This window comes from Nelusetta ayraudi, unplaced genomic scaffold (genome assembly GCF_046127955.1).
Source record: "Nelusetta ayraudi isolate G7.1 ecotype Tasmania unplaced genomic scaffold, CSIRO-AGI_Nayr_v1 ptg000048l, whole genome shotgun sequence".
Taxonomy (NCBI): Eukaryota; Metazoa; Chordata; class Actinopteri; order Tetraodontiformes; family Monacanthidae; genus Nelusetta; species Nelusetta ayraudi.
Window position 1 is genome coordinate 8,976,895 of NW_027466098.1, and position 21,177 is coordinate 8,998,071.

Below are 21,177 nucleotides of genomic sequence, written 5' to 3' on the forward strand. Positions count from 1 at the left end.
GGGAGTAAAAGTAAAAAGTTGTCGTGTAAAGTACAGATACCTGAGAAAAACAGCAATAAAGTATTTGTTCTTCGTTTCTCCCCATCCGCTGGCAAACACGGCCCAGTCAGACTGATGGTGACATATCTTTGAGGGTTTTCACGCCTTGACACTCCACACACTCCGGTCGCTCTCCCTCCCCCATGACTTTGTGAAAGGTTAGAGTTCAAGGGTCGTGTGTCCTGTGCGCACGTGGGCCTGCCCTTTCCATTCCCAATCCTGCTCCCACCCCCCCACCGACCGAGCCAGAATGGAGAGATGCGCCGCAAAGGTCATGGGCATGGATTTCCTTTGGTTTGACTCCATGAAAAGGTCAGAGGAGGGCACCACAAAATGGCAGCGAGGCCTTCACGCCGCCCTCTCAGGGACCGGGGTCCTTGCATCGTCCTCAAATGGCACGCAGGTTGGAGCCGGGCGGGAGCCCATCTCAGTGGAGCAACCTGGGCCCTGTGGGGCCCCTGACCGGCCCGACAAATATGACCCTGATGTCGCTTCAGCAACATATAGTGAGAGAGAGAGAGAGAGTAGTTTGTTTGTACCCTTATGATGGGTGGAGCTAAACATCAGAATAAAAAGATCATTAACAAGAACAATGTTTCTCTATCCTGTTGGTGAACTCACCAAGCAGAAGAAAATTCCTTTCTCTGCCTTTCATCCTGCTCTGCAGAAAGTATGTTTCAAAAACAAACAAAAAAACCCGCAAGTGTCTAAAACAGCCCTCTATGATGTCACAAAGGGTACCATACACTTGGATGTGACTGATGCTGTCCCCTGCAGGAAAAAGGCAGGAGTTGGAGTGTGTGTAGCTCATCCAGCTGCAGCTCAGTGTTAACCAGTACCCTGGTGTTTAGGGATGATGCTTTCATCCATTTGTTTAAGTTCCCTCGCAAAAAATTAACAGGGAATTAACAGTCCCAAAAAAAAAAAAAAAATTAACAATGCTGCTTTATCATTGCACTATGCATCTGCTGCTGTTAAAATATCTCCTCCTACATTTTTTGTATGTTTTTAGTATGTTTCTCTCTCTTTTTAACTTATGTTTATATGTTTTGGCACGAGAGAATCGTTTTTTCAGTTACTCGGTATGTCTGGTACATATAGCTGGAATTGACAATAAAGTGAACTTGACTTGACTTGACTTGAAAATGTTTAGGGTCCTAATCGTTGATGGGAGCATACATACAAAATTAACATTGGGGGGAAGCAGAACTCTCCTCATGACAAGAATGTAAAATATAACTATTGGTCTTAAATTGAATAAATATGAATTTCCCCATCAATGGAAAATGGCTGGCGCGAAATCGTAATGACATCCAACTACTCAGCAGTGTCTTAGTCTGTGTTGCGTCTTTTACAGACCAGTGTGCAGTATATTTACATTTTAACAGTAAACTACAGATTCCAGACAGTGTGATGCTTTTATATGATCAAGACCAGTTGCGTTTTCTCTCTTTAGCGCTCCAAGCTCAGAGCACAAACTCAGCAGCTTTCCCAGTGCTCGGTGAAGCACATATGAAATTATCTCAGAGCTGCTGTGGATCTTTACTGGCCCCTGTGTAACAAAGAGACAGGAAGCAGAGGCTTTACAAGATTTGATTTATTAACTATGATAAAGATCACATAAGGCCTTGCTGTATGCACCATTCCCATTGAGACAAATTTCCAACCTTGTCAAACCGATGACAATTTTTTTTCCCCCCGTTTCACTTTACAGCACTTCATTTTTTTTTTCTCCCCCTTTATATCTTAATATTTTTGTTATCATCTCTTAAATAGTGAGAGTGGTGGAGCCCTCTTCCCTCGGCCGGGAAGAAATCATGCACTATACTGGGCTAGCCTCTCAATCGTTCACAAAGAAACTTTTCTTTTTGTTTTCCGTTTTTCGTTTAAAAAAAAAAAAAAAAAAAAAAAGCTTTGCATTTTTTGTCATTATTAAAATAAAACATAAAAGAACTTTTTTTTTATTTTTTATCTATCACCACTGACTAAAGGGCAAAGTGTTAGACCCCTAAAAAAAAAACAAAAGCAAAAAAACAATAGACAACCATTTGAACACCATTTTGCTTGTTTCTCACTTTAACTTAACAGACATCTGTCACCACTGGATGAGAAATTAAAAGTGAAGGGGAGGAGAAAAAAAGAAAGAAAGCAACGCATCCACATATTAGCACTAAACCAAAAAGAAAAAAAAAAGTCACATTTTCTTCCCCCCCCCCCCAAATCCCGCTTCTTCTCGTCTGCTTCTCCTCGTCTCTCCGTCCGTCCAGGAAAGTCTTTGGCTGCCTCGCAGTCACGTCAGTATTGACACATTGATATACACAGACGGAGCCGCTGGCTGGCATCGGCACACGAGCACCAGCGCTCCTTCCTCACCCCCCCACCCCCCATCCCCCCCGCCCCCCCCGAAAAAGAACGACACCATTCACCCACTGCCTTCTGTCCGTCCTCCCCTCCTGCCCTCCCACCCCCCCCCGCTCACACTTTCTGTGGGGGATCAGTGTGTGTAATCTGGCCCGGCTAACAGGGTTACACAGCGGGGCCGCTGACCGCCAGAGCTGCATTCCTCCTCCTCCAACTTCTTCTCCTCCTCCTCCTCCTCCTCCTTCTCCTTCTCCTCCTTCTCCTCCTGCTGCTGCTGCTGCTTCACGTTTTGTTTGAGTGGCGCTGGCATCTGGGCCGTCCGCCAAGCACAGCTAACTAGCACTAGCAACCAACCAACCAACCAACCAACCCGCCCATCCATCCCAACACAAACAAACTCATGCATCCAAAACACCGGGTGAACAGATCGTGAAGAAGCTCCTCAGTGAGGCCGAAGGTCAGTTCCAAGGTTGTTGCCGAAGTGGGTGATGGCGCAGACAGGAAACAGAACCAGGTGACCACACAAACACACGCACACACACACACAGAAAGCTGCTTGGATGAGCGCACAGACACACACACACACACAGAGTCCTGCCCAGAGCCGCTCTCCGCTTCTTTAGTCGGCTTCTCCGGTAACTGCAGCCTGCGCCGAGGAATTCAGTGATGCTCCTCTCCAGTCACGCAGACGGATGAATGGACTATCTGTTCGGTTCTGCTGCCTCTCACAGAGCCAATAGTCCCTCTTGGACCAGACTGAGTGGTGGATGTGTCGGCCTAACAGTGACACCAGGGGGAGTCCGGTGGTGCGTGTTTGAATTTTTCCCTTTTTCAGAGACGTGCCGCTGGAGAAGATTGGAGCAAGGGGGGGGGGGGGGAGAAACATCATCTCACCTGCTTCTTGTCACGTTAGTCTGCGCCTCAACGGCTTTAAATCACACTTGCAGCCACCGGGATGCGGCGGCGGCGAGGTGACAAATAACAAGAGGCGGTTTGATTTCCCCGCCCGCAAGCCTGATGTGACGCTGCGGTTCAACAGCATGGTTTTTCCGGTCGAGGCACCCGTGTCATCTCCGTTTCTGCCCGATTAAAAATGGTTCTTGTTCTTTCATCTACACTATTGCCCCTCTGGAGCTCTGCATTTTGTAACAGCTGAGAAACATTAATGAATGAGGGCGGGTGGTGGTGGTGGGGGAGTTTGGGGGGGGGGGGGGGGTTGACAAATTGCACCTTAGAGAGAATCTGATTTGCTAAGAAGGAAAAAAAAAAAAAAAGAAAGAAAAACGCAAGAAAATGGTCCTGTGGCCATGTAGCAGTGAAGACAGAGTCACGGCTGCAACACACATTTCTTCCTCTAGATGTCAGTGGTGTGCTCCCAGAGAAAGAGAGAGCAGGGGTGGACTACAGAATAAAGTGAACTGTGGCCGTCACGTCACCCCCTCCAATTGAAAAAAAAGAAGAAAAAAAAAGAGAGCCGGTGCCTTCAAAGTGCTCAGAAAAGTGCTTTTTGAACAAGGTCCTTTACTGTGAAGAGAAAACCCACCCTGGGTTCACTCCTGCCGTCCGCCTCATGCCAGCAAATTCAGATTACACCCTCCCAGGAAAAAAGAAAATAAAACCCCTGCATGGAAACATGTGCACGCAGACCAGTTGACAGTCACACAAACACCTGCCAGTTGTCGAGTTGTCGCTTCGAGTGAGCAAGGATTCATTTATTTAAAAAAAAATGCACCCAGAATGTTTTGGATATTGTACCGATTGCACTGATAATCACTGTGTGGACGCTGCGGCGCCAGACTCAAGCGTGAACGGTGAGATGGGGGGAGGGGGTGGAGCCTACCCAGAATGCCGTGCGGAGCGAGAGCTCCCAGAATCCTTTGCATCCTGCCCATTGCAGCCTTGCATATCTGGTTGGTTGAGATTTCTTTTGTTTGTTTTTTTTCCTTCTTTAAAACTGAGCTTGGCATACCGCCTGGACTGAAGCTGAAGGGGTGCGTGTGTGTGTGTGTGTGTGTGTGTGTGTGTGCCTGTGACGGCCTGACAGGTGAGAACGTGTGAGTGCCAGAGGACAGAGCTTCCAGTCAGGTGAGTTAGCTCGCGTCTCTCTTGCACAGCGGCGACGCAGACCAACGTGTTTGGTGCGTCTGGTTCCGTCTACCTTCAACCTTGGTCTGGGCCACAGTGGGACCAAAACGAAAAAGACAGAAAGGAAAATGGAAAAAAAAAAAAGAAGCCCATCAGGAGGTGGTGGGTGGAGGGGGTGAGGAGGCTCACTGACCAGCGGCTGTTTGTGTTACAGGTGTCAAGCTCGAGGCCCCCTGCTCAAGTCTCCTCAGAGTTACTGGCACAGAGTCTTTGTTTGGGTCGAGTGTGTGCCAGTGTGTGTGTGTGTGTGTGTGTGTGTGTGTGTTCTCTGTAAGGCAAGGAGGGCACGTCTACTAGATGGAGCGAGACTGGGGCGACAATGGAGGGAAGTGGCCAGGATGGAGAAATGTCACACTGGATTCAGAGGCTCTTCATTGTTCCGCTTCTCTGTCCTTTAAAAAGCAAGAGGGATGGCGGGGGTGGGGGGGCGGGGCGCTGTCATCCACCCCTCCTCCACCCCCTCACCCCACCCTCTCCCCACGTGTCGTCCTCTCCCTGTACATACTGCATCTCGGTCTCCCGACTCGGCCGCCTCGCTCAGGGCGAAACTCCAAACTCTCTCCACTCCCGTTTGCTCCGTCCTTCTTTTCATCCCCCTCTTTTTTTGTCTTCCCTTGATCCCTGGGGGAGGGCGGGTGGGGGAGGGGGGGGGTTCACAGTGTGTGTTGTTCCGTAGGCGGGTGGTGGGGGTGCAGGGAGGGCGGCAGCAGGGCGGGGATGGGCGACTGCGGCGTGGCGGGCGGCGAGTGGGGCGGGGACTGTTGGTGGTGGTGGTGGTGCTGCTGTTGGTGGTGTGGGTGGTGGTGGTGCTGGCGGTGGTGGTAGTGGATGGGACGCCCGTAGTGGGGGATGACGGGCGGCGTGGCGGCGAAGACGTAGGGCGTGGGGGACGGAGCGGCGGGCGAGGGCGAGTAGCTGCCGGCCATGCAGGAGTAGGCGGAGGTGGAGGAGGAGGAGGAGGAGAGCGTGGAGGTGGGCGAGCCCGGCAGGCCGTCGGCCAGCGGCTGATTGTAGAAGAAGTAGGCGCACTGGTGGATGAAGCTCTCGATGATTGTCTGGTAGGTGCGGGTGGCCGTCAGCGCGTCCATGGTGGTGAAGTCGGGCCGCATCAGCGTGGGCCAGAAGCAGATGGACAGGTTCTCGCTGGTCATCAGGTTCAGCTTGTTGTTCTGACTCACTCTGGAAAAAACACAATGAGAAAAAAGAGGAGTTAGACAGACAGACAACAAATCCTTACTTCACTTTGATTACTAAAAGTGATCTACTGGATTCATACCAGGGCTGCGAGGATTCCTCCAGTAACTCCATTACAAAAACATAATCAAGGAATTTCGTTTGCATCGAGGCGTCGTTTAATTCAATGGAAAGCTCACGTTTCGCACGGACTCTTTTTAGCGTGGCACAACCTGCTTCCGGGCTTTAATTAAGCAAACGTATGTTTCATGGTAATGGCTCGATGGTGTCAAAGATTCGTAAGGAAGTGACGTAGATTCTAACAAAGTCCCGTAGCTTCTTTCCAACTCTTGTCGGAAGACACGGAAAGAATCAACGGTTCGGTTTAGGAACAGGACTCGGGTCCGACTCATGGTTAGGATCAGAATTCAAGTTACGGTACCGGTCAAGTTTCCAGTTTTGGAGGCTAGGGATGATAAATAGGGTAAAATCATTGCCCATCTCCATCGATGTTAGCCACCCTCTTTGACGTCAGCTTCGTCTTCAACGGGACTTTTCGAGACGGTCTTAGAATCTACGTCACTTCCTTACCAATCTTTGATACCATCGAGCCATGGCCATGTTTTATCCAATCGCTCGGTGAATGGATGGAATATTAGACAGAATAATCCATTACTCGAAGCCCATTTTAAATGTTGTAGCCAACGTGACCTTTTAATGGTCCGTATGTTCGCATACTTTTCTAAAATTTTATACGTGATCACACACACACACACACACACACACACACACACACACACACACACACACACACACACACACACACACACACACACACACACACACACACACACACACACACACACACACACAGGCTGGATTTGAGGAAGTACACAGGCGCTAAAAACAGAACACAACGGACAACAACAAAATCAGCGATTAAATCTGCAGTTTTCCAAAACACTTTTATGAGTGCACAGAACGTTATTAATATATTATCTGAATTGTTGTTTGTATTTGGGATGGATTTTAGAGGAATACTAATCACTAAATATCGGATGAACCAGACAGATTTGGACGATAATGATATTTTTGGAAACATTCTATTTTTTTTTTTTAGATTTTCTTTTTTTTTTTTTGGGAAAATAGCGAGCCCTTGTTGAAGCCTGGGCTTCTGCAGGCCGACCGGTAATGCCAGGGAAAATCCAACCTGTCTGCTTTGGCCACTGGCACTTTGGCAAACATCCACTTCACCTCTGATTTACATCCACCAGACGGAGGAGGCAGGAATCCGATCAATATCTGAATTCTTTGCGCGTCCGTCGGCTCACACGTTGGCGCTTCAACTCCAGTGTGCGGCAGCGCCATGGAAGTGCGGCTGAAAGCAACCCTGATTACCGAGAGAAGTTGCCCACGTGCGACCCGGAGCGACGCCGGTCGATACGGCTGCTCAAGTTTCAGAAAGAAAGTTTCTGGGTTGATGTGTCTGTGTTTTTTTTTTTTGCGTAAATCAATCTCAGCGCGCATCACAAACGGCTGGAAGGAAGCTGGCATTTTACATATTTCAAATCATATTCGCAGTCATTTTGGAAAACATGAATTTTTATGTGCTGTGATTCTTGCCTGAAAATTGAAAGAGTCTCAGTTTGGAGGTTTAGAAATGCAGCTGCAGAAGTTTGGTAAAAAAAATACGCTGTGTTTTTATAAATGACTATGCCAGTGTGATCATCACCAATGCTAAAATGCTCACAATTAAATACACTTCTAGATGAAGCATTAAGTGTGACATTAGTCTACTTGACCTTCCCACAAGCACTTAATCTTCTAGTAATTTGACACCTAAAACAAAAAAAAGAAGAAAAAAAAAGGGTCCAATCTGGCTCTGGATTCAAGATTAAATCACAAATTCAGATTTTCCATCACTGAAAGTGCAAATGAAAGCAAAAAGTTCAGGGGAAAGAGGAACTTTGCGTGACTCGAACTGCTGCCACAAAAATAACCTCCGCAGCCGTTTGCAGAAGTAACCGCTTCCCCAAAATAGACTGTGAATAAGCCTCTGTTTCGTCGCAGGGGCGGACTTGATGATGTCACGGCGAGGTCACCGGAGGCCCCGCCCTCGCTCGCTCACTCACTTGCTCAAGTGGCTGGTGACGTATTTGAAGACTTCGTAGTTTTCCTTGGGGAAGCGGCGCAGGATGTCCTTCATGGTCTGGAAGCGCTGCTCCCTGTCGTTGATCTCTGAGCAGAGAGAGAGAGAGGGAGTGAGGGAGAGAGAGAGGGAGGGGGGAAGGTTAGTGGAAGAGGTCGAGTCAGCAGAAGAAAGAAGCCGAGGACGAGAGCAAAGAAAGAGGCGAGGTGCCCACGAGAGTGCGGCTGCTGGCACGTCCAGGTGAGGAAAACAAACACCTCCACACAAGGCAGACTACATCCTGGTGCACAGGGCCACCGAAAACACACACACACACACACACACACACACACACACACACACACACACACACACACACACACACACACACACACACACACACACACACACACACACAGGCGTTTGCAACGAGGGAGGCGGCCAGTTTGTATTCCCCTGATGAGGTCAGCGCCGATCAAAAACACATTGCAGGCGCGACGACTGCACAGCGGCCGGCGGCCAGCAGGGGAAAAACTCGGCCGAACTTCCGACATCTTGTTTGAATCGAAGGCGGAATTCTTGTCACGCCGACGTCCCTCTTCTCCCCGAGCGGGAATCCACTCGCCACAATTTTTTGCCACTTTGGTGCTGAATGAAGGCACCTCGCCTGCAGCTTCACCTCGCTTTTCCTTCCCTGACACCCATTCTCTCTTTTTTTTTTCTTCCCCCCGCTGACTTGCCAGTGCCAGAGTATAATCAGGTCCCTGTCACGGCTGAAGGCTCTTGCAGGGGCCACCGAAAACACACACACACACACACACACACACACACACACACACACACACACACACACACACACACACACACACCCGCGGTGCTGTGAGTGACAGCAGCGCTGCAGCCCCGGGGGTAAATCTTTCTGGCACAGGGCGAGACTAAGCTGCACTTTAAATCTCTATTCAGACAGATTACAGAGCACAAAGAAATAATAATAAAAAAAAAATCTAGAATGGCGAGAGTGGCGGAGCACCCCGGTATGTCTAACAGGTGGCTGACGGTCTGCATCCTTTCTATGACGTGCTATCAAAACCCCATGTGCTGCGTCCCGCGGTTGGAATAATCTACCAAACATCGAGTTTTTTCCCTGATAACTCGGGAGGCGAATCCGTCTCTTTGATTTAAATTGCAAAGCCTTTGCCGGGTTGAGGAAAGGTGACAATGAAGCAGAGGGGATTTCAAGCTAAATCCAGGATTTTGGCTTGGTGAAAACTTCCCACACCACACGAGCAGGTGCGCGCACACACACACACACACACACACACACACACACACACACACACACACACACACACACACACACACACACACACACACACACACACACGAGGCCCCGCTGAGACTTACTGAAGGCGTCCACCAGGTCTCCCTGCATGCTGTAGGGCACCAGAGGCTCAGGCAGCTCGGAGAAGAAGGCCTTCATGGCTCCGGCCACCGTGTTCATGGTGAAGTCCTTCTCCACGAGGTCCAGGTTGTGGTCTGCCGGGGGGGAAAGGAAAGGTTTGGTCATCGTCAAGATTAGCTTGTCAAAAATATGTCAAAATTGTTTGTGGGACATCAGAGCACTGGAGAACAACTGATTGGATCCTCAGGGCTTTTTTTTGTTTTGTTTTTTTGAAAAGCTGATGTTTTTAGTGGATTTTTTTTTCTTCTTCTGTATTTAGAAGAAAAAGGCTATCAAAAAAGACATTTAATGTTTAAATGGGTAACATTTCACTCCAAACCATTGTTGTTGTTGTTATCATTATTATCATTATTATCATTATTATTATTAATAATAATATTACATTTTTAGATCCACTTTAGGGGTTATTAATTCTGAAGAAAAGAAAATCTGCATTGGAATGCTCTTTTAATGGAACGTCAGGGTTGGAAATGCAAAGATGGAGCCACAGACAATTAAAAAGCACACTTGAGCAGAGCTCAGACAGCAGAAACCACAATGGCTGGACTCCGGTGCCCTCGAGAAACTTAATAATAAAAAAAAAAAAGCTATCTTCTGATAACTTTTACTTCACAAAAGGTAGAAAATGTAAAAGAAGGGCGGCGGGGAGGAGGAGGGCAATAAAGAAAGAAAAAAAAAGGCGCTACAAACGCTGTTAGCGGGTTCTTGAACTCTGAATCGGGAAAGTTTTTCAACTTGGAGTGGCCCCTGTGATGGGGGTACCTCCACCCCCCACCCCCCCACCACGACGAGGCGGCGGGATCTCGGGGGAGCTGATTAAATGTCATCCTCGGTGCGCCTGCCAGACGTTCACGTTGTAGCGCCGCCTGTAATTGTCTCGTCCCATCGGCCCCTCGGGCTCCCGATGATTCAATGCGGCGCTTCAGCTCTGATTACCTGTGTAGGATTTTAACCTCAACCAGGCGCGGACGCACACGCACGCACACACCTAGCGCATGTTCGCGGGGGCCATCTCGCTCTGCTATCTATCTTGGCAGCGACATGCTTCATTAACCAAACCAATCTGGAGGTAATTACCTGCCCGCGCCAGATAGACACGCGCGCCGCCAGCGCTTGTACAGTACGCGTACGCGCACGCGCACGCTGAGACGTTGGGGGAGGGGCCGGGGGAGAAGATTGAGGAGGCGGCGGGAGAGTCTTAAAGGGGGCCGAGGGCGATTCCGGGCAGGAGAATTAATGCTCCCTGGTTAATTAAAGTGATACGGACTTATTATAAAGGAGAGGCTTGGCCTTTTCCCCACAGCGCGGGAGAGCGGGAGTCTGGAAAAACAAGTCACCTTGGTCAAACTGCCGCTGCATGCTCTCCATCTCCGCCTTGTTCCCGCTGACCCTGTAGATGCCCTCGGTGCTCAGGCCTGTTGGAAGGAGGAGAAGAACATTGTGAGAGCAAATTTCGCACATTTGATTCACGACGGCGGCAGCAGCAGCGGCGGCGGCAGGTGATGTGCAGTGAGGTTCACGGCTGGTGCGGCGGTGACTCATATCAGACGGATACCAGATTTATAGACACAGGAAGCCAACAGGGTGAAGTGGCTAGCGCTGCTGAAAACATGCCAAAAACATGCATGAGAAGTGAATTGGGAACTCTAAATTGAATTGAACTGGGTGTGAGTGCGAATGTTTTTTTTTCTTTGTTTGTCTCTATGTGGCCCTGCAGTGAAGTGGCGATTTGTCGAGGGTGTCACCCTGCCTTCACCCTATGGCAGCCGGGAGAGGCTCCAGCAGACCCCTGCGACCCTGAGTTCAGCAAGAAGAAGGTTTTGAAATTGGATGGATGGATGAACCCAACAGAGTAGATTATCCGCCATTTGACAGCCAGGGTTGGCTCAATTCGTGGCAGCGGCAGCTGGTAGTGGCACTTCCTGCTTCCTGCCTTCCACTGTAGCAGGTACCACTCAGTGCGTTTACATGGCACAAGAGAAATTCGAATTATTGCCTTAGTCCGATTATGATCTGAGAACTCACATGCATGTAAACACCTTACTCCAATTATGATCGGAGTTTGAGACACCCAGATAATGCGATTGGAATTCGAATTTCTCTGCCATGTATACGCCTTAATCGGACTATTAACTGGACAATGCGAGTGTGCACATGCCACGCCTCCCTCTCTCGCGACTCATGACCGCACAACTACGTCGTCTAACAAAACAGACGGCGCGAAACAACCTGGCAAACGCGAATAAGAATGTTGACATTTGGAGAGAGGATGAGACCGGGGCGATGCTTTCTCTTCTAAAAGAGATGGACATATTAAAACAACGCGCAACGGAGACCTTTTTAAAAAGGTAGCGCAGCAAATGCAGGGCTCCGGCTTTGCGCACCCCTGAACAAACACGTATTCCTTCGTATTTATATTTCTACCTTTTCGTTCACATTTTTTGTAAGTTAGAAGAACTTTGTAAAGCACACCAAAGAGATGTTTTTCTGATTTGTTTTTATTTTGGTAATTTTGCTGTTATTCTGCTGGAAACGGCGTGCAGCGGCACGAGCTTCCTCCACGGTCGGCACTTTAATGAGCGTGTGTATAACTGAAGACACCGTTCCTTTGCAAAACCTGTACACAAACTCTCCCACCAGTCTGCTCCGAACCCGAATCCAACAAGAACGAGAGTTTTGGGTCCGTAGCGACGGCACAAAGCATAGCATCGAAGACATTGTGTTGTTGTAGCCCTCCAACAGCAAACGACGTTCTTGTCTGCCTTTTAAAAATAACCATGAGTACAAGAAATAGGGTACACCTTATCTGCTAAGCAAGTAACACGTACATTATGAACTATCGTTCCATATCGTAATGATTTAATATGTCAACCGAAAGCAGCTGACCAGCTGAAAAGACTCACTCCACTCCCTAGTGTTGGGAGGATGACATGTTGCTGTCAATAATTCAAATTTCTCAGCAGCTACCACTGCCCTGCCTCGCTACTGCTGGGGACATTTGCTCTTCTTTTCGTCAGTGTTGCATTAGACTCACTAGGTAGCATTTCGCTACATGATTTCTGCATTCATTTGGGTTTTTTTTCTATTAATCTCTCAGTTGCTGGCGTCTACCACACACACACACACACGCACACACACACACACACACGCGCACACACACACGCGCGCACACACACACACACACACACACACACACACACAGAGTAGCGAGTAAGTGGTAGCTGCCCCTCACAGCTCGTACGCTACAGCCAATGTAGCAACATTAGCAGTGCCTCTTCACTTTTCTGACAATTGGTTTAGTTCAAACAAATTGATACATATAACCATTTCATTTCATTGTCCATTATGTATTTTATTTTTTCCACAATGACCGGTGAGGCTCTGCCTCCCCTGATCGCACGTCACTGGTGCGCAGATACTCCTTGAACATTTAGACCCTCTGAAGAGTTATATGCAAGGCAGGGGCGCCGCAATGGCCCATTCCATTTGAACACACCATTAGCGCTACTTATTAACCCCATAAAGCACTCTCCTGCAGGCCCCACCACCGCCAAGACGGCAGTGGAACGCGGTGACAAACTAGGGTCATTTTGGAGCGCGGGCGCTTTACAGCGGCTTGACGAAACCGCAGTCGGCCGACTTTCCGCCTGCGAATGAGCCCTCAGTGAAAACACCACCAATCTCACCGTTTCGTTAATCACGGCGACGCAATAAAAAGAAGGGGCGGTTTGTCCGTTTGCTCGTCTTGCCTTCTGCTAAAATACGTTTCTCCAGATTTTAAATGCGTCTCAGCAGGTGCAGCCCAGTGCCGCGCGATCGAAGACGGCAATTAAAAACTTATTAAAGACGCCCGCGCTGCTTTTAATCGTCTGCGTGCAGCGATAATCCGCTCTATTACGATGTGATTATTTAACAAAGTCAGTCGGAACGATTTTCATCGAATCTTGTTCGTTGTTGTTTTGTTGTTTTGTTGTTGCCGTTGTTGCACAACCGGAGAAACACAATTACTACTCTTTTTGCGGCGCTGACAAATGGTGAATAGCCGAACATTTCCTCACGCGGGGAGGAAATTGCATACCAGCAGAGTGGAGGCAAAATAGCAATTTTTAAAAAAAAAAAAAAAAGTGGCAGCCCTTCATCTCCAAAGTTGGGGCGGCACGCGACTCGATCAAAACACGCCTTCAGCTGCTCGGCGTCGCATTCTCCATTAGCATATCTCAGTGCCACGGCAGTGCTAGCGAATTCTGTTTGCAATTCATTTGGAAAAGTTGCCGCGACAATGCAGGATTGTGCACTTTCGGTACTAGAGGGGTTGAAAAATAACAAATATATATAAATATATCACCATTCCATGTCCATGTACTCATAAGTCAGGAGACGAGGCACGCTAGCACTTCATTTGATACCATTAATAATTTGTGCAGATGATATGAGATCGGATTACCACCCACACCCACTCCTTCAAATCCCCTTTTGGGGGAGACAAGGGGGTGTGGGGAGATCAATCCTGGGGGAGCAAGGGGGAGCTGGGGAGTGGCAGAAAGAGAAAGCGAGATAGATAGAAAAAAAGAGAGGCAGGGAGGAAATGAGAGAGCTCTCAGTCAAGGCATACACAGCATCGATCGCCTCCTTCCACCAATCAATTATCCACAAAAGCTTTTCTAGCCAGACACTGGGAAAACAGGGACGGATGGGGAGATGCGGAGAGCGAGAGTGGGCGCAGCAGCAGTGGTGGTGGTGTTAGTGGGGAGGCGCAGAGAGATAGAGGGACAATCAGCCAAGTATGAGGGCGATTGAGTTGGGGGGCGGGGGGGGGGGGGGGAACACAGGTGCGAGGGTCTCACTGATAGAAGGGGAATTGGGGGCGGGCTCCGACAAAAGCTCTGGCCTAAAGCTGGATTGATGGGAGGGGATCGGGGGGGAGGGATTGAAACAATAAAAAGTGGAAAAGATGGAGGATGAGCGGAATGGAAGAGAAGAAGAAAAAAAAAAACCCAGAGCTCGGAGGGGATAGAAACTCATGGAACCAGGAAGCGCGAAGTTCTGCCTTGGCGTCCTCGCTTGCTAAGTAATGGCGGTTCTTTCTTGTTTTGTTTTTTGTTTTTTTTTACGTAACGCAGCTAAAAAGGTGAGCTGTGGAAAACAAGCGGGGGCATCCTTCCTCCAAGGTCAAACAAACGTCCGGCACCTTCCTGCAGCAACGTAAATACCAAGGGCTTCCTGTGGCGGGAGGCCTCTTCTTAACAATGTGTTCCTCGGCCCCGTCGCGCCTCCTGCACCGCAGGGCACCAGAGTGCAGATAAAACCAGCGCTATTACTCGGTGGCTACACTCCTGCGCCTTAAACAAAAATATGGAATAATCCTTAAAAAAAAAAAGAGGCATCTTAAGGTCTGCTAGAGTCTAGCAGATCATGAGATGACCCCCCCCGCCCCCGAAAACTTTTCTACACCACAGCCCCTCAAACAGCATTAGCTTCTAGCAAACCAACAGACCAACAACAGTGTTAGAAATGTTTTTAACTTGACTTAACGTTTAGAATGTTTTTTTTCCCTTTCTTTTATTTGTGATTTATTTGTGATTCAATAATTGTTACACCTGTTCAGAATAAGAATACCATCAACTAACAAGTTGATGGTATTCATGGCCATTTTTCTGTATGGTTGTGAAGCCATTCTTAATGTCATATTTTCATACTTTAGCTGGCCAATTCTTCAGGTTTTATGTTGCAGCATCTTCCACAGCTGGGCTGTTTGTTTTTTACTTCCGCCTCTTTCATTTTTGACTACCGAGGCTCGTTTGTAGAGAAAAATGACCATGATAAATAGATAGTACAAACAGACACAACACACATTCGACGCCATGAACGTGAATGTTTCTGACAATCATATGATGTATTATGATACATTATATTTAATAATTAAATTATTATCAATGATTTTTTTTTCTATTATATTTGCATTATTTTTCTTATCTTCTCTCCAATTTTCAGCAGCCGCCTTAGCGCCCCCACTTTGAAAACCACTGTCTTATTCCATTCTTTTCTCTTCCGCTCTCCTCTTCACCTCCGAGGGCCGAGGACGCAGCTGTGAACGTCCAGCCACAAACCCCGGGAGCGCCGTGGCTCCTCTTGCAGCACGTCACCGTCTGCTCCGCCTGATCCTACATCAGCCGTGACCTCCCCTGCCCCTCCCCCCCCCAGGCACGTCTACGGGTTTGCACCGGCCCAGAGGCTCATTTCACAGTTCTCCTTGTAAACAGGCTGTCGCCATGCGCTGCCCTTTATGTCGCCACGGGGGCCTGTAAGACCGGCAGATATACTCGAGCGCGCACCATCTCGCTCGTGCTCGTCGCCGCGGCGGCGTGCCGTGGGGAGATAACAGCCGGCACCGCAGATTGATTTTTTTTCTTTTTGCAAAGTACGCCGCTTTTATCGCAAACAATGCATGAAAACGGCGCAGGACACCGCTTCCGACGGCGCGGCTCTCCGGGACAAAGGAGCGAGTGAAAGAACATTTTGGTTTCGGAGCTGAAAAGGCTACAAACTGGAAGTTTTCTCTGCTGCTGTGCACAAAAAAACTAGGAAAAAAACAGCTTTTTCCCCCCAGCAAATCAATGAATTTTAATAAAAGCGAAAGGCGGCCTGTGTATAACTCTTCGCCACTGTGTGACAGTGTAATATTCTGGACTTTTTCTGGACTCAATGGCAAATATTGCACTAATGGTTTCTAAACCCTTTCTTATCCCTGCTTTGGCACAACTGACTGCCTTGCACCTGTTTTTTTGTTGTATACAGACGGACTTGAGTGTTTCTTGTAATTACTGCACATTTTGTTTTTGTATTGATTTGAGTGCTGCAACGGTGTAGTTTTCCAATTTGGGATCAATAAAGTTCATCTATGATATTCTATCCTATATTTTTTTTTTAAAAGCAACACATCAGTGATGACTATGGGGCTACATGACATGACATGACATTGTCCCCACAAAATTCTAATTCAATAACTGTCTAAATGTGGGACATATCACATAAGGACATCCTGTAGGCTACTGCACTTTCGAGGTGTTTCATGCTGTTTCATACTTAGTATTTCATGCACACTTTATATCTATTTTGTGGCCACAGTTTATTTTTTTCCGTCCCACGTCCTGTCTCGGGCTCCCGTAGAATACCAATGACGAGAGCAAGAAACCGAGGCGGAGCGCCCCGGTTAAAATTAGCAGTGTGATTTCACTTCTGTTGGTTTGACACGGCGGAAAAAGCAGAGAATGCAGGTCAGAGCCGCAGGTCCTGGGGTCATCCTCCCACCGTCGTCGTCAGCAAATGCCGTGTGTGTGTTTGAATTTGGGCACGACGTACGCGAAGAGTCCGGGCGAGGATGTGCGCGAATAACCTTCCCCCGGTTCCCTCGGAAAAACTAATTCTCTCGGCGTGTCGTGTAAATTCAGCGCGTTACGCCGGACAGCCTAATTGGATCCGACTGCGGAAGGAGCGAGGCCGCGCGCCGCAGACGCAGGTAACAGCGCAGCCAGCTAAAACTCACACAGAAAAAGAGCTGAGCACAAACATTCTCCCAATTTCCTAGCCCGCGATATTGATCGGACAGGGGGGCTGAGGGGTTGTGGAAAGGGGGTTGGGCAATGGGGGAGAACATTACCTGGCAGCCCACTTCGGCTTCACTGAATAAAAAAAAAAAAAGCAACCGAACCGCACGACCGCCGAGCGCTAATGCTGACGAGGGGGAAGGCGAGGCGGCGCGAGAAAAGTGAATTGGACTGAGAGTTGCGGCGGCAGGACGGGGAAGGAGACGACAGAAATATGGGTTAGCGGCGCGATGAAAGAGATGAAATGTGACAAGGGAAGGTGCGGAGCGAGCGAGGGAGGAAGGAAAGGAGAGAGAGGGAGGGAGGGACAGGGGACGCGGAGGACAGGAGGAAAGTGAGGTGCGGCTGAAAAGCTCGGGGAGTGAGAGAGCGAGCGAGAGCAAGAAAGTGGAAGTGCAAGAGTGTCTGCACACATCATTGTATCGCCGGTACATCAACACACACACACAGTGCAGCACTTTGATTCCTCCAGAGGGACGAGCTGCCAATGCTGCTCTGTGTTCACACTGCAGCTCCTGATATTCAATTCTGATTTTCTTGCTGAAATATGATTTATTTTTTGGTGCGTTTTTGTTCACACTGTAGTTTCAGCGCGACTGGCCTCCAGCCAGGCAGTGACCTGATCTGAGCGCATTGCAATCTCAAAAAATGACCAGCTTATATCAAGGCTAATTTAACACTTCTCCTTCTTCTCTTTGTAAAGGAGAAATCAAACTTTGCTACTTCCCCCACAGACTTGTTCTGCAGAGTGAGCAGCAGCGAGACAGGAGACTAAAGTTGACTGCAGTGACGCTGCACTAAAAGCAGCGCCGCACTGGGAACGAGGTGGCAGTGTGAGAGGAGAGCTGGCCGCGTGAGCCAGGGGGCCGGCCAAATATGGGCGGAGGGGGGAAAAGAGGGAGGGGTCTGGCGTCAGAGCAACAGGGTAAGAGGGTTTAGAGTGTCCGTCCCACCACCTCTGCGCTCTGGCAATTCCCAGGGAAGGAGAGGGAAAGTGCGGGACCTGACGCGAGTGTGAATGTGCATTTTGTAAAATGAATGTAAAAGGGAAAAAAAACAAAAAAAAAAACAGCAAAACCCGAAAAACCTGCAGGCTCGCAACAACAAGCGCCGGCTCTATTTTTCTAGGTCATCGTAAAAGTGAGTCGACGACGTCGCAACCGGAGTTCCTGTCCCCAGAGACGACCCGGCGCGAGGCCCCGAGCTCAGCCAAACAATGCCATTCATCAAAGACGGAGGAAGGAGACACAAAAGCGAGCACGAGTACACAAACACGCAGACACAACGGGCTGCTGATTTGAGGTGGGGGTGGGAGTGGGGGTGGGGGTGGAGAGACAGAATCGCACTCCGCCGAGACCGCAGCACGCAGCAATCCCTCCGGGTACGAAGGATTAAGATAAGGAAGAAATGCGGCTGAAACCAGAGGGAGATTAATGCGGGCAGGTGAAGGCAGAGCGGGGTCCTGCGGAATCATTTCAGACCAGTTGACACCGGAATTAGCTGGATGCTACTGAGCAATGTGGTGTGTGTGCGTGTGCGATACTTGCGAAGCAGACTTTTGGTTACCTGTTGTCTCGATGAAGCGGATGCACTTCTCGATGAAGACCGGGATGGGCCTCTCGGGACTGACCACGGTGGACAGCGGCAACCCGAAGTAGTTGCTCTCGATGGGCTTGGAGATGGAGTGCCTGGGCTTGGCCCGTGGTTTCTACAAGACACGGGTTGAGAAAATGAAAATGAAGGTGTGAGGTCCAGTGTGGAGAATACGGCCTGATTGATGATTTTTATATTAGTGAAAGCTCATAAAAACATGAATGAAAGTGTATTATCGCAGTAAAACAAAAGTAATTTGGCCAAGTTAGCTGCCATGTTGCACCACCATATTTCTATGGAAGCCTGGCGGGGACAATCCAGCCCGCCTGACAGTGCATTTTCTATTTAGGATGATTGCCTTGTCTTTAAATAAACCAACAAAGAAGAAGGTGGACGAGGTGTCCAGGTTTGTGCCACCGTAGTTCACTGGCAAGCTCAGGAGAGGGTGCGGGGTGAAATCCCGCCACAATCTAAAACGTAACCACGTGATGTCGATGTTTCTTCTCAAAATCTCCAACTATTACACAATTAACCTTGAAGTGTGACTCACACTGCTGACAGGAGAAAACGTTTGGAGCACAGAGACCACAGAGAAGCGCTGCTCCTTGTCTCAGTGTCCTCACTCGGACGCGATGTGACGTACTTCTTGTTGCGTTAGCAGCTGACGGGGGTTGAAAAGAAGTCAACGCCCGTCTCCCGCACATTCCTCAAAACCTTTCACTGATAATCTCACATTCCTCATCCGCAGCCTGGCTGCTCTGTGCACCATCAGATGAACATCAGCTTCTTCATCACGGTGCTCTTTTATTTTTTTTTTTCAATCCACGCCTCCGCAATGCACTGCAGCTCTAACATAATTAAACCCTCTTATTGGGTGTTTAATTACTTTTGATCCGCATTACTCTCCCGTTAGGAGACCTCTAATACACCTCCCAAACATTCTGGGCTGGCTTTTTCGTGCTGCCGAGGCGGCTGCAGTAATTGTGCCGCGTTGAGCGGGGATCCATCGGAGGCCCCCGAGGCCTGGATCTGGAGTAAGCCTGTCAAGCCCCCCGAGGCTCGGCCCCGGCGGGCAGGCTGGTGAGGCAAAGGGGGCACGCTCGGCTGAGCACACAGCTCGGGCCCTGACAGACAGACACAAGGAGAGGAGCGGTCGGAGTGCTCGTTAAAGAGAAGGAGCCCGCCGTGCCCCGCTGTGCCCCAGATACCGGCCCTGACTGCACTCTGGCAAACATGCTCGATACCACGCAACTGCACTCGCAGCGGTGGGCTGAAGCGCTAATTAAGAGGAGAGCAACAAAGGCTCACCCACCTGAGGACCTCACTGTGTCGCCACGGCAAGGACAAGTTAAATGCAGTGAGTAGATGGGGTAGTAGACTGGATTGTGTGTAATAGAGCTCCATATGTGCATTTATATGCATCGTTTTATTAACGAGAAGTTATGAGGTAGTCTTCTGACAGACACTCGGAGGAGACTGAAGATTGTAGGTAATGCATTTTAAGTAAAAACTGTAACAGGCCATTGGCTGATGCAGGTCAGCCAATGGCCTGTCTACTGTATAATGCAGATAAAACTTTATTTAAATCAGAGATGAACAATAAGAATTGGAATCTGTGAACCTCAGTAGAAGATTAATAATACAGACTCAAAAGAGGATATACTACGTGGGACTCTTATTTTAAATAAAAATGTAATCTAAACCATAAACATAACTGTAATAAAACAAATTGAAGGCAATGTCTTCACTTAGTGTCATTATGAGAAAACAGTAATTTAAAACACATCCAGAGATTTGGCCTATTGTTGTTGCTGTTTTTATCGTTTCTTCCTTTGCATTATTTTTTTTTATGGGGGCCTGTAAGTGCCGATGCCCATTATTCCAAAATGCCATAAAAAAAAATAAATCACTTTGCACAAATTTGCCTTCTCCAACGAACGCTGAAAAGAACACTTGAGTTCTACAAAGTGTGACAGATCCAAACAATCACTGAGAGTGTTTCTCTGATAAACTGTAGAGGGGAAAGGAGGGGGACAAAAAAAAAAAAAAAAAAAAACCTCTTCTGTCGCTACTTAAATGTGTCAAATGGCTTCTTAAGTGTCAGGAACAACAGAAGGTCAGAGATAACCCGCCAGCACCGGCTGCCTTCACTGGAGGAGCCTCCGCTTTGTTCGGTGGGCGGAGGCTCTTTTCTCGGAGTGCCTCCGCGTTAAGTGACTGCTGACTTTTATGCTCAGGTTGGTAATCCCCCCCCCCCCAACCCCCAAGCCCTCCCCCGCACCCAGGTATCGTTCTATTAAAGACCCAAACAGGCAGACCCCTGACTGAAACTTCCTTCCACTTATCACTTCCATCTCCCTTCCCACGCTGGCCGAGCTCCTCGGCGACGCTGCGCCATCCAGAGAGTCACGGTTATCATGCCGCGCATACATCCCACGGTGAGCGAAATCTTAATCAAAGTGCCGCTGACGCACTTGATGCTACAAGACGGCGGCGTAGCGTCTGTTTGTCGCCGAACGCCGTCGTTGGTTCATCGCCCGATGCCAGTTCGCCTCCAATAAAAAGAGGCGCCTCATTTATTCGCGTCCCATCGCGCCAAGTGGGTCGTGTGTCTGTCCCCCTATCTTAGCTTAGCAGACTGCCTAACGCTCACCCTACTCGCTCTTTTCTAT

General features: G+C 48.8%; 1 protein-coding gene and 1 long non-coding RNA gene across 2 annotated transcripts in view; one reads left to right on the forward strand and one right to left on the reverse strand.

Annotated features, from left to right (window-relative positions):
* The first annotated feature begins 3,897 nt into the window (after positions 1–3,897).
* On the forward strand, positions 3,898–4,632 carry LOC142895243 (uncharacterized). The gene is made up of 2 exons (XR_012928194.1): positions 3,898–4,096; positions 4,137–4,632. It is a non-coding gene; the product is annotated as an uncharacterized LOC142895243 (long non-coding RNA).
* The window catches only part of arhgap35a (Rho GTPase activating protein 35a), a 63,738-nt gene continuing 47,126 nt past the window's right edge, over positions 4,566–21,177 (reverse strand). Inside the window, exons 3-7 of the mRNA XM_076036128.1 lie at positions 18,479–18,620; positions 10,646–10,723; positions 9,251–9,382; positions 7,851–7,956; positions 4,566–5,724 (exon numbers count right to left, since the gene is read on the reverse strand). Coding sequence (XP_075892243.1) covers positions 5,199–5,724; positions 7,851–7,956; positions 9,251–9,382; positions 10,646–10,723; positions 18,479–18,620 — 984 coding nt within the window. The 3' untranslated portion in view covers positions 4,566–5,198. The remainder of the gene's footprint in view (positions 5,725–7,850; positions 7,957–9,250; positions 9,383–10,645; positions 10,724–18,478; positions 18,621–21,177) is intronic.